Here is a 12,098-nt window from a genome sequence, read left to right as displayed (position 1 = left end):
GAGGTGATAAAGGCAGTCTACTCCTGATCTCCACATTTTTATGTATATAATTTATATATACAACAATATCATTATATATGTAACTTATATAGCACAAGTAGCCTTAGATTTCTTCCTCTGAGGGAGGACGAAATTCTCAGCTTTATGAAACAGATCTTAGTACCTGGTAGGTCAGATCCAACAATCCTTACAATGCTAAATCTTGCCATCGAAGCCCGTGCACGCTGTGGAGGAGAAACACTGCAGTAGTCATCCCTAAACTATTAATAAAAAGAGACACAGATGTGACAAAAGGAAGAACATCCAAGTTTGATCTGGAAATGATCATTCACGAAGGTGTAGTTTTGATGCTAATGAAAGAGTTTTCACTGAATAGTTGTATCTTGAGAGAAAATTATTTCCATTTTTCATGACAGAGTTAAATAGAGTTATAGTCAAGCACTGGTTTTGTTCTTGGTATGTAGGGATCTTTACAAGTGCAATTCTATCTGAAATCAGCAAAATGTAATTTAAGAGTTTTAGGTTAGAGCATCACCCAAGATATGAAAGCTTAAAAACAGTGTTACTGGATGGAATGACAGAATGTGCCAAGTTCTGAATGAAATCAAGAATAAAAGCCCTTGATCCACTGGGTGCTGGCCTAGTAATATTGAATTATTTACAAAATTTTCCTCTTTTTTATTTTTTAAATTTAAAGATTTTGACATACATTAAGGGAAGAGGCAGAGAGAGGGAAACACTTGAACAAGTTGGATTTCACCAGTTTTGTCAAAAGTACCAATTACGACCTTTTCGTACACAGAAAAATAAAGTATGTTAAATAGGAGGAGCAACCTTTATGTTAGAGACAGTTAAAAAACCCCAGTTGTCTAGGGTCAGATAAAAATGAGGGAGAAAGCCTGGTTCTGTAGATATCAGAAAGGTCACAGCTAAGACATACTCAATCACTGCAACAATCATATTGATCAACTCCATTTTAGTTACACTCCCTAGTGATTAGTTATATTTTTATGCCTGAAGTTAAAACAGTTCGAAAGAAGGACCTGGGAGCTCCTCTTGCATTCAGGTCCTCCCTCCCCGTCGGTATTTGGTCAGTTCTCCCCATGTATTAAGTGAAAATGTGCTAGCCTAAAAAACAAGTAAACCCAATTCCAAAATGTCTGAGGAAAATAAGAATAAATAAAAAACCAAACCCAATGTTCACCTTTGTAGAAATACATTGGCTTAGATTTCGGGTCCTGGAAACCATTTTTGAGATATCACATGGGTCCTCCAGGCTAGCAAACTTGTTTCTGTATTATCTGGCTGGTCCCTGCAGCTGTGATGCATCTCAAGGTATGATATTCCTTCGAACTGGTTTGCTAAAGGTTTGAGTTTTTTGAAGATTCCCTCCTCTCTAAGTCTCCCTCATGAAGAAACCTTACAAAGTTTAATAAGGGTGAAACTATCAGAATTCGAGAGAAAACCTACAGACCTGCACTACAGTCTGTTCCATCAGCACAAGACTGGGAACAACTAGAACCAGCACACATTTCATCAGAGAGAGCTCTGAAATGAATCACAGAAACATTAATATCATAAGGTACTTCTGGAGGTCACCTAATTTAACCCTCTGTTTAAAGAAAGATTAGTTAGATCAGACTGCTCAGGGCCTTGTGCAAGATATTGAAAGAATCTAGAATTTCAGTTTGTCCTTTCTTTTCTTTATTTGACAGTTTAGCCAGGTAAATAATTGTCTAGTCTGAGCAGCTATTGAAAAAGAACAGCTCTGGGATAAGGAAGAATACTCTAGACTCTGGAATCTCCTTGGCTGTTAGACCAATCTTTATAAAATGCATGTGATATTTTATGTTGCTCTTTATCTCCTAAGGGGAAAACCAAACATAACAAAGGTGCACTAAAGTGTTGTTTCAGTCTAAAAAGCTACTAAAATACGGCATCATGTGGCTTCATATTTGATACAGTATGAATGAAACAATAAATTTTTCAGTTTAAGGTAAACCAGCAACGATCACGTTGAAAAAACAGAATTTTGCTTGCCAGACCTCAAGCTGGAAGTATAGAAAGCATATTTCTATAAGCATATTTTTATGCAGAGATTCAGCAAATATGATTATAAAACTATTTATACTGTGGCTTCCTAAATGATTTTTCATTAGTCAGTTTTCAAAATAGAATCTTGTCTTAAAATATAGGTTGTCTCAGTTAGATAATGGAAAAATCCAGAATAAATAAATTATATCACCACTGAAACATATGAAGATCTGGAATATTCTGTCTGGTTTTGGTGTCCCAATTACAAGAAAATGACTGACATATTGGAGCAAGTCTAGCAGAGAGCCACCATGGAGATCAGGTTCTGGAATATATCACGGATAAAGAGGGGCTGAGAGATATGGTTCAGCCTTAGGAAGAGAAGAGTAAGGGTAGATCTTATTGCTATCTCCAAATACCTAACCAAGATTGTAGAGAAGATGCCAGACTTTTCTTGGAGGTGCACAGTGGAAGGGGCAGTGAAAACACGTTGGAACATGGAAAATTCCTACTTGACACATGGATATTTGCATTTTTACTTTTTTTTAACCATAGAAGTGGTTAAATATTGGACCAGCTTGCACAGAGCGGTCACAGAATTTCCATTCTTGGGGATTGTTAACACTCAGCTGGATATGGCCCTGAGCAACCAGCTTTAGTTGGAGGTTGGCCAAGATGGCCCTTCTCATCTGCATGATTCTATGATTGACTACTCTGCTCCAAAATGTAGGTTATGTAGGTAATCACAAAAACTCACATTTGTTTTAGTTGCTTCTTCTGTGTCCACTATCTTGTGAGACTTTTTTCTCGATTTGTTCTCACCCTATAGTTCCATGGCCTTGGAAACCACAGTCTGACTTTCTTACAATAGCTTCTCTTTTGCAAGCAGGCATAAATCTAGCACTGAAGGAAACAAATTAAGCTTCTCCTTTCTAAAGCTGGATAACTCAGTCTTCAACTGTCACCAAATCATCTATTTATGGGTTTGCTTCCAAGAAGCCTTACACAGATCCTTTCCTCTATAGTCTCATTCTACTCATAGTTTACAAAGAGAAGACAATTGTACAACTTTAGCAAGAAGACACGGGCCCCAAAAAGGAACCAGCTATAACAGACTACACAAATTTGATGTGCACAGCTTAAAATATCTGCAAAGAAACAAAACTTATCATTGTAAAAAAAAGAAACCTGGAATGTGTCACACTGATTATGCCTTTCCAAAATGGAGACTCCTTCTAAAAAATGCCAGTTATTGTTCAAAATTTTAGTAATGACTAAGACACTTGCATATGAGCACCCAAAACTCCAATCAACAGATTGACTGAGTACACTATATATACAGGTGAAAAATATCTTCCTTTACAAACTTAAGAGATGGTTCCAAAGCTCAAATTTTGGCTTTAGAGCTCAAGAGTTGCTACAGAGAGAGCCTGAGAAATTTGAAATCTGCTTAGGTCTCTTATCCCCCTTTTTCTATGTTTTTTACGTTATTTGGATCTGTGATGTAGATGTAGGCCTGCCTTTACAACAAAGTAAACAGATATTTCAGCTTTTTTTTTTACCATGGGGTTCTTGTTCTGCCATATCTAAATAAGATGCCAACAAGACCATAAATGACAACTGGAAGTAAATAAACAGTCTTGATTGGCTTTTTCCAATTTAAATAGTCTGGTGCTTCAACTGTCACTTAAAAATTAAGGTTTGTAGACTACCAATACCTGTCTAAAGCCAGGTGTGTCCACAGGCCAAAGGAGGACATTTATGCAGGTTCACAGCCAATGAATATCATAGTGGTGGGTTTGAGAGCATACACTTTAGGACACTACAGTAATGAAATTCTAGGATTCTCTTACCCTTTTTTCAATCTAACGCATTGACTGGATGCTCTAGTTTCACAGACCTGAGGTTTCAGTTCCCATCAGACATCCTCCTGAGGGACAGCAGGGGGGCAGCACCAATCTCTGCTCTCTGGTGACCTGTGACAGGAACCGAGGGAATGGCATGGAGCTGTGTCAGGGAAGGTTTACGCTAGATATTAGGAAAAGGTTCTTCCCCCAGAGGGTGGTTGGGCACTGGAACAGGCTCCCCAGGGAAGTGGTCACAGCCCCAAGCCTGCCAGAGTTCAAGGAGCATTTGGACAACACTCTCAGGCACATGGTGGGATTCTTGGGGTGTCCTGTGCAGGGCCAGGAGCTGGACTTGACGATCCCTGTGGGTCCCTTCCAACTCAGGATTTTTTGTGAGTCTGTGATCTGGCAGATCTGTATGTTCCATCACAAATTCGATCCTAGGGCCCTCAGTCCCAGTGGAACAGCTGAGTGAAACAGCCATAAAAAGTATGCAAATACAGAAGTAGAGAAATACGAGATTGTCAGCAAGCAGTGTTCTGCAATTTTTAAATGTATACATATATATATGTAAGCATATATATATACACATATAGAGTATAGTTAGTTTTAAATCTTTGGAATAAACTCAATTTTTGTTCTCTCTCTCTTTCTTTCTGACTTTCTTTTCTTTCTTTCACTCTCTCTCTCAAGCTCTTATCATGAATATTACATCATTGTCCCTAAAAGATGGTTAGATTTTGGTCCATATTTCATGCCATATGGGCCAGACATCGTATTTCCCCCCTGTCCCCAAAGTGTTCAGTTGACAGTCACAGTGTTTTGTGAAAACTGTGAGGAAAACCAGCATCTTTCGAGTAAACTCAATCTCTCACTGGAACCAGAGGTTGCAAAATGCTGAGAATTCAAGTGCCAAGGATCCTGGTGACAGCTCTTAAACATCTATTCAGTTTCTTGTTTGCTCTTTTTTCCCTTTAGAGTATAGTTTTACCTCCCAAAACATAAATTAAGGGAAATATATAACAGTCAATGAGTCAAAACAGTCAAAGGGCAGTTGGCTAATACAGTATAAAAGAGCAGCAACCATTTGTGGACCACGTGCTATTTTGATTCATTTCTAGACACCTTGTAGGGATGGTCCCAGAATATACAAAATATACAACTTAATGACCACCTGCCTGCTTGCATAGGCCGTTTTTATGGTCCTAAATGCAGTCTTTGGAGTCAGGGCCAGTGTCAAATAGTTTCAAATACAATTTATGGCAATACATTTTTTGTGGTTTTTTTTTCCTTTTGTAATGAAGACTTTAATCCACTTTGAGCCAACGAAATCAAATTATCAATAGGACGGAAGGGTGAGCATGAGACCTCCACTTCTCCTTGATGGTTCACACAGTAGGCCAAAATGGACCTCTAGGTTAGTAATACTTTAGACCAATCATTTGGAAAAGGCTCACTGCTGTATGTAAAATCCCTTCCTTCCTTCACCGTTCACACGGTTACACTTTTTCATATAGGAGTGGCCTACAGTATCAACTTGATGAATGGAGAAGGAGGACTTTGATAATTTCTTTAAAAGGCTAATGCTGAATGAAGCCATTGTACTTGGAAGAGGTTCTCGATTTCCCACTCAAAGACTGGAGCAGGAGTTTTGGCTTGGGGTTTTTTTGTGTGTATAAGAGGCTCAACAAACATTAGCTTTAAATTAAAACATTCTGCAGGTGCTCTTTACACAAACAAAAGTCTAATGTTTTAAATTGGTTAGTAGAATAGCAAGAAAAAGCAACATAATTCACCACTAAATCACCGTGGGTTGTGGCTAACATGCTCATATGATGTGGAAGGAATCCCGTAGTCATGCCTGTGTGGCCAGTCCCAGACTGATATCCAGGTGAAGACAAGGAGTTCTGAAGATCACTTGTTTGTGGAGAAAAGAAAAAAAATGTTTAAGCTTCCAAACAAGTTTTTAAAGTTTTTTGTTCAAAAAATAAACAAGAAGTCCTAGCTATGGCAATAAGGTGAGGCTTACAGAGATATTAGGTGCTGTTTTTTAGGGGTTTATCCCTTGGCTACTTAGCCATCATGGCAGCAGCTTCCAGAGTCCCTAGTGCATATGTTGTGCAATAGCCAAAACAAAAATTAAAATAAAAACAACCAACAAAAATATAATCCTCCATGAACTCTACATAAACTCAGGCCAAGAAGAGGATATTTGTGTCACAAGTGTCACTCCACAGTCTACTGCCATTAAGGCCACTGGTATTGACTTAAAAGGATCTCAATAGCTCAGTTCTAGGAAGAAGAACCAAAACCAACACAGATCAAAGTGTCTGTGAGAAGTCTGATGCACTGAACATTAGGAATTCTCAGACAAAGAACAAAAAAACCAAGAGGTTCATTTTGGCTACCAAACTGGGATTTGGTTTTCTAGGTCATTGGTTTCCCCCCATCTATTTAAAAAGGAAGTTAGTGCTACAAATATGCAACTTCAAGACAACATATTCTTCTACTGAGTTGCACTGAGAAGCAAGTTAGATAAGCCCCTCCTACTGCCGTCCACTGCAGGGAAGCCTCCTGTGTTTTCTTTGATTTCCGTTGGCAAAAACAGGAAACAAATCCAAGAGGGATGAAGTACTGTAAGCAATTGTTCTTTTCCACTGACTTCACCACTACACCATTTCCTCGCCTGCATCTTCTCCCATCCAGCTGGGGCAAGGCATAAAAGAACCGATGTACGTATTGAAGTATCACTGGGTGCAAGACAGTGTGAGCATGTGGCCCCTGTACAGAGGATTACACGGGATCAAGTTCTCTTCTCCTGTAAGGTAGCACGTTGTAACTTGAGTTCCACTTTCATCTCACAACACTTAGCCCAGATGACATCTATGCCAAGCTGACTGAAATTTAGATGTGTCTCTTCATGTGGAGGGCAAGGTGATCCGATCTGGAAAAACACCTGCAACATAAAGCAATCGGGAAATGAAATAAATATAGGATTTTGGAAAACAGGGTTTCTGCTCCTTCCTTGTTAAGTACAAGAGAAAGTATATACCCAAATTTAAGGACATTCCTTGGGTTATCCATGGATCACCACCAAACTGTGTGATTGACCTCTGTGACCACAGAGGGCCAACTATCTTGTCTCCTTGGCAGCTAAAGAGACTACTTTTCTCCATTCTCTGTTCCTATCCCTCCCTCTCCCTTCCTCGAGTCAAACATCAGGGAAGAGTGCTCATCTATGCACCTATATTATAAAATCAAGTATTTAGTGTGTGTGTTTGCATATAAAAAAATTAAATAAACCAAATTAGTTTTATTCAAGTACTCAGCAACATCATTTTAAAAAACTCCAGCTTTCTCAAGTGCCCAGTACCTGCAACAAGCACCAAAGTATGATGCTAGTTTTGAAAGCTGAATTCTCATTTCTAACTACAAATGGGAAGGAAAGCTGGTTCAGAGTTTGGAGGCTGACAATCCATCAGGCTACTTATCTCTCTCTTTCTCTCTACTGGGAATCTGGGTGCTAATATGTGGATGCTGATGAAAGCTATCTCCCTGAAGGATGTTGACAGAAGATAAAGTATTATGCTTATTTCATAAGAGTGACAATTGAGAGACAGAGAAGGCAAGGAAATTGTAAATCACACAAGAAGAGTGGTAAACCCAGAAAAAGAAGCCAGAACTTGAGCTTTCAACTTCTATTCTTTAACCACAAAGTCATTTTTTACAGTCTCATAAGAAAACATAATGTTTTGACATTCTGAACATGTAGCTGGATCCTGATGAGATGGACTTAGAGCAGCAACTCTAGAGAGCTAGTTGAGTTCTGGGGCTGGTCTAAACATGCAGTTAATGGAGAATAAGGTCAAGCATGAATTTGAAATGAAGCATCTCTCCTTTATTAACTCCCTTGCTAAAGGCTTATGACTGCCTTCTTCTGAAGTTACTTAATCCACTTGTGAAGTGAGTTAAGAAACTCAGAATAAACCACACTTACTCCAGGAGAAGAGCAACCCCACAAAGAGTTAATCATGAATTTGTATTCTAGAACAGTTGCCTTTTTTTTAGTAGGCAAACTGCAGGGCACTCACAGCAGCAGGAACAGTCGCCCAAATTCAGGCACTTCACAGCACCAAGATGTCAGAGTGATCAGGGGAATAAGTTCTCAGGAGTTCAAGGGCTTTTCTTACTTGTCATTCAATATATGCCTTATTCTATCAAGACTGCCAGTAAGCAAAAGTTCTTTGGTGACTTTGTTCCCATTAGCTATGGGATTGAAAGCACTGACCCATTTCACACCCACCATCACAGTGTCATTTAAGATATGTGTGGCACAAGAGAGCAAACCGCAGGACAAGCAGGCAGTGGTTCTGGCTGTCTACCCACAGCCCAAAAATGGAGCCTGTCTGTCACAGTGGCAGGACTCAAGACACTTTCAGAAATTAAACTTCTTCTAGGTAATTCAAGTTGAGCACTAAAAAACAGGAGTTTTCCAAGTTCCCTGCAAATCTTGGCTTGTCTCCTTTCCACCCTAAGCCACAAGACACTGCCTTATTTTTTTTAAAAAGCATCTACTACAAATATCACATAAAACCCCACATGCCTATGGATTTTGAATAAACTGGTTTTGTAGGCTCCAAGGGCACCAGGAAAAGCTACTTCCAGAACAGACTTGCCTGACATGTCTTTTCACTGCCCCGCAGATTTAGAGTATAAAACACCCATCAATAATGGACAGAAGAATATCCAAATGGCTTATTGTGAGTATCAGGATAGCTCAGAGTCAGGCACTGAGTTATTTCAAAAAAAGCAGTAGGTGAGTATTTCATACTTTTCAAGAAGAAGAAGGTAAAAAATCAAACTGAACTATCCAGGAAAAAAAGCCAATACCGAAAGATAAAAAACCCTCACTCAGTCTAAAGGCAAATACCCAGAGGATAAACACCCTAAGAAAGCCTGAGAAAGAGGAGAACTATAAAAATGAAGATATTTCAAATAGTTAGGGGGTGTTTTCTGTTCTGCTGGAAGTATCCCCTGCACATGTTACCTATCTGCTTATACAAGCAGAGATGAGTGATCAAGAGGTGCATTTCTAAGACAAAGAAACATTTCAATAAGGCAACTTCCACAAGAAAAGTCATATACTCATTTTCTATGAATGAGCATAGCTCTTCTCATGTCAGCTCTTCTCTACTTGCAGCTTACAAGGGGGTTAATACCTTCAGAATGCAAAAACTAAAGACTCCTAAATAGGATGGAGGCTGCATTCCTCCAAGGTCCTACATGAACCTCAGCAAGACAGACATGAATCTGACAATGGACTTTGGGCTTTCAACACAGCAGGCTCCATACAGCCAAAATGCACCCTTGGACCATCATCTCTCTCACCAGTCTAAACTGAGAAAGCAGCGTGCTCTGGCTACAAGGGCTGCCAAAACAAAACAACAGCTTGAGTGGCTGCCAAAAAGGCATGCACCAGCTGGCACTTCAGTCTAGGACTAGTCATAAGACCACCACCCAAGCAGCAGGGCTTTTCCTCTCCAATTGCCTCTATTACAGATGCAACACAGGAAAGTGTACGCGGAGTCACACCCCAGCGAGAGCTGTTAAAAATATAGATTCAATACATTGTTTCACATCAGTAACCACCATATTAGCATCTAGTATATTTTTCAGTCCTATAATATTTTATAGCTAATAAAATGGTACCATAATTGCTAGTTTATAGCTAATAAAAGGTGCAATACTAACTCTTCACATTCTCCTGCTGACTAATTTGGTTAGTTCTATCTCTTGGTAAGGCTGGTGGATGTGGACACTTATTTTCAACAGTAAAACAGTCCCTACAAATTTTTTGCAGCTAAATCATGCTGTCAAAAAGCCTATTGATTAGTGGGCACATTTTTTCTTTCCTTCTGGGACTAAAGGCAGCAGCAGAAGAGGTTCCACAGGATAAGCTGTCAAGGGAAAGTCTTCTTTTCAAAAATTAGGTAAAAGGAGCTTGCTGGTCTATAGTGTACCCATGAGACAAGACCTTGCTCTGTACCTCTGGCTCTACAACACTTTCAGTTCCAGACCAGCTCTGCACATCGTACGTGGGGCCATCACAGCCTTTTCCATCATCCCTTCCTGAGTCCAGCTCTTCCTGGAAAGGACAGCTTACGCTAGAATTAGACATCCTAATTATAAAATTCATACAGTGATGTGTGACACATAAATTCCCTGCACACAAACATGATTCCTTCCTTTCTCTTTCTGTTCTATCTCCTTAGCAACACAATACTGCTCAGCGCTGAGGCCTCTGAAGGAGAAAGAGGGAAGGTAAATACAATGAGAATATATTGCTCAACCATCTTTCTTACCAGCTGTGGATTTTCCACTGTGAGACGTGTTCATTCGAGTTAAGTGTGCTCTTAGCTTGCTGTCAACAAGGAAACCACATGCGCATGTGCACGCACGAGCAGAGAGGAACATACACCCCAACAGTCTGGCACTAAGCTGCTATCTCCTAAACACATATTTATGCAGAACAACTGAGTGTCACTACCCTGTCAAACTCTTCCCCTGAAGTGCTGAGGGCTTGCACTGTGTGAGGAACAACCCTAGCTTGTGTTTCTGAGGAGCAAAATTCTTGGGGAATGCTAATGACCAGCATAACCTTGGTGTATGGAAGGTACTAAGGACTTGTACACTGCTTTCCATATCACTTTAGTTGATTCTCCTTTATCCCCTGCTGCCACCAATCCACACAGCATTTGCAGCACATACGATGTTAGTCAAACCAGTGGTAGTTTGCCAGCTATAACTAACCATGTAATCTGTGGGTTGCATAGTGTTGTGTTAGGGCTGGAGCAGCAGAGGAAGAGAATCACATCTTATCTCTTTTGTTATAAAATTGACCTGTACACAGAGGACATTCATCCCCCTTTGACATCAGCCAGAAGGTCAGACAGACAAGCACATCTGAAAACAGCCTTGGAAGGGAACTGCAGCCAGACTGTGTGAACAACATTCCCCTTTGCTATTTGAATCACCCCCTTCATGCTCTGATTGCCAAGATACAGCCTTCAACTCTGAACAACAACAGGCATAGGTTTTGTGCTACATCATTGTTGTTAAAAGAGCTCAAATAGGCTCCTTAAAATGTAACAAGCTGGCCATATCTACTGTCAATAATGGTGTGTGCAATAAAGGGTAGCAGTTCAAATCCAGAGAAATTGTTCCTCAGCTGGAACCCTGGCTCAGGAAGAAGCACCTTTAACATTGAAAGTCTGCCTAAACAGCTAAGGACAGTTTTAGGCTCATGTTTCAGTGCTTGCTTGAGGTGAGACATCTGCAATAGGTGGTAGCAGAGAGATCTGGGAATGAGAAAAGAAGGAAAAATAGTAGTATGGCAGAGTGGAGCAAAAGAAGAACAGGCACTGCCACTCTACAAGCTTGCATCAACTAACTGGGAGAGTAAGGACAAATCTGTCTCCTATCACCACACACAGATGGTATGGGCATGTAGTTTAACAGTGCACAATCCCCAGTACTCTTAACTTTATTAATAGTACTTTTCCTTCATCTACAGATTCAGCAGAAGAGCAGAAAATGCATTAGATGATTACAGGAATATATCTCTTGACTGCAGTGACTGAGTTTGCTGCCAAAGAGGAAAGCTAGATAGGAAGGGATAATATGTGGAGGGAGAATAATGAACACTTAACAAAGGGCTGAAAGAGATCGAGGAGTTGAAAATACTGACCGTATTTCTTTAGCTTTCTGCTAAAACTATTGTTTGTCCTGACACAGAAACCCTGGGGATTTGTGTGTACATGTGTGTGTGTATTTGTGGGGCCACGATGGTTAGTTTCTTCTTTGGAGGAATGAAAAGAGAAAGGCAATGCCTTACATTTAAAACAGAACATAACTGTTTTTCACAGAGGTGCTTAAACAAAAGCAGAACTGCAGAGGTCCCTACTTGGTTTATCCTGTCCCTCATTCTGAGCAAACAAAAGATAATCCAGGGATAAAACAAAAGATAATCCAAGAGGAAGCCCTCCGTGGGGGAAGGGGAACGGGAAGAGGGGAGACAAGGGCAGAAGAGCACTTAAGGAGATGAAGCTCTTGGAAAGGCAGGATGTGAAAATGATCAAATTTCCTTCCCATAAAAGGATGGGGGTCTCTTGTTTATGTCCCACACATCCTCTCTCCACGCATATTCTCTGTTGGTCT

The 12,098-nt window shown here is 40.1% G+C and overlaps 1 protein-coding gene across 3 annotated transcripts in view; it reads right to left on the bottom strand.

Annotated features, from left to right (window-relative positions):
- Nucleotides 1–4,189: 4,189 nt before the first annotated feature.
- The window catches only part of KLF7 (Kruppel like factor 7), a 61,625-nt gene continuing 53,716 nt past the window's right edge, over nucleotides 4,190–12,098 (bottom strand). The window contains exons 5-6 of one of the 3 annotated variants that reach the window (XR_003526624.1): nucleotides 5,911–6,837; nucleotides 4,190–5,798 (exon numbers count right to left, since the gene is read on the bottom strand). Coding sequence is in view for 2 of the 3 variants with exons in the window: in XM_027637193.1 (XP_027492994.1) it covers nucleotides 6,786–6,837 (52 nt within the window). In the remaining variant the exon portion in view is untranslated. Of the gene's footprint in view, nucleotides 6,838–12,098 lie in introns of all 3 variants that reach the window. The other 2 variants (XM_027637193.1, XM_027637194.1) reach the window with 2 other exon arrangements.

This window comes from Corapipo altera, unplaced genomic scaffold (assembly GCF_003945725.1).
Source record: "Corapipo altera isolate COAL_440 unplaced genomic scaffold, ASM394572v1 45, whole genome shotgun sequence".
Classification (NCBI taxonomy): Eukaryota; Metazoa; Chordata; class Aves; order Passeriformes; family Pipridae; genus Corapipo; species Corapipo altera.
The sequence above is the reverse complement of the archived record's forward strand: the minus strand, read 5'-3'. Positions and strand labels throughout refer to the sequence as shown.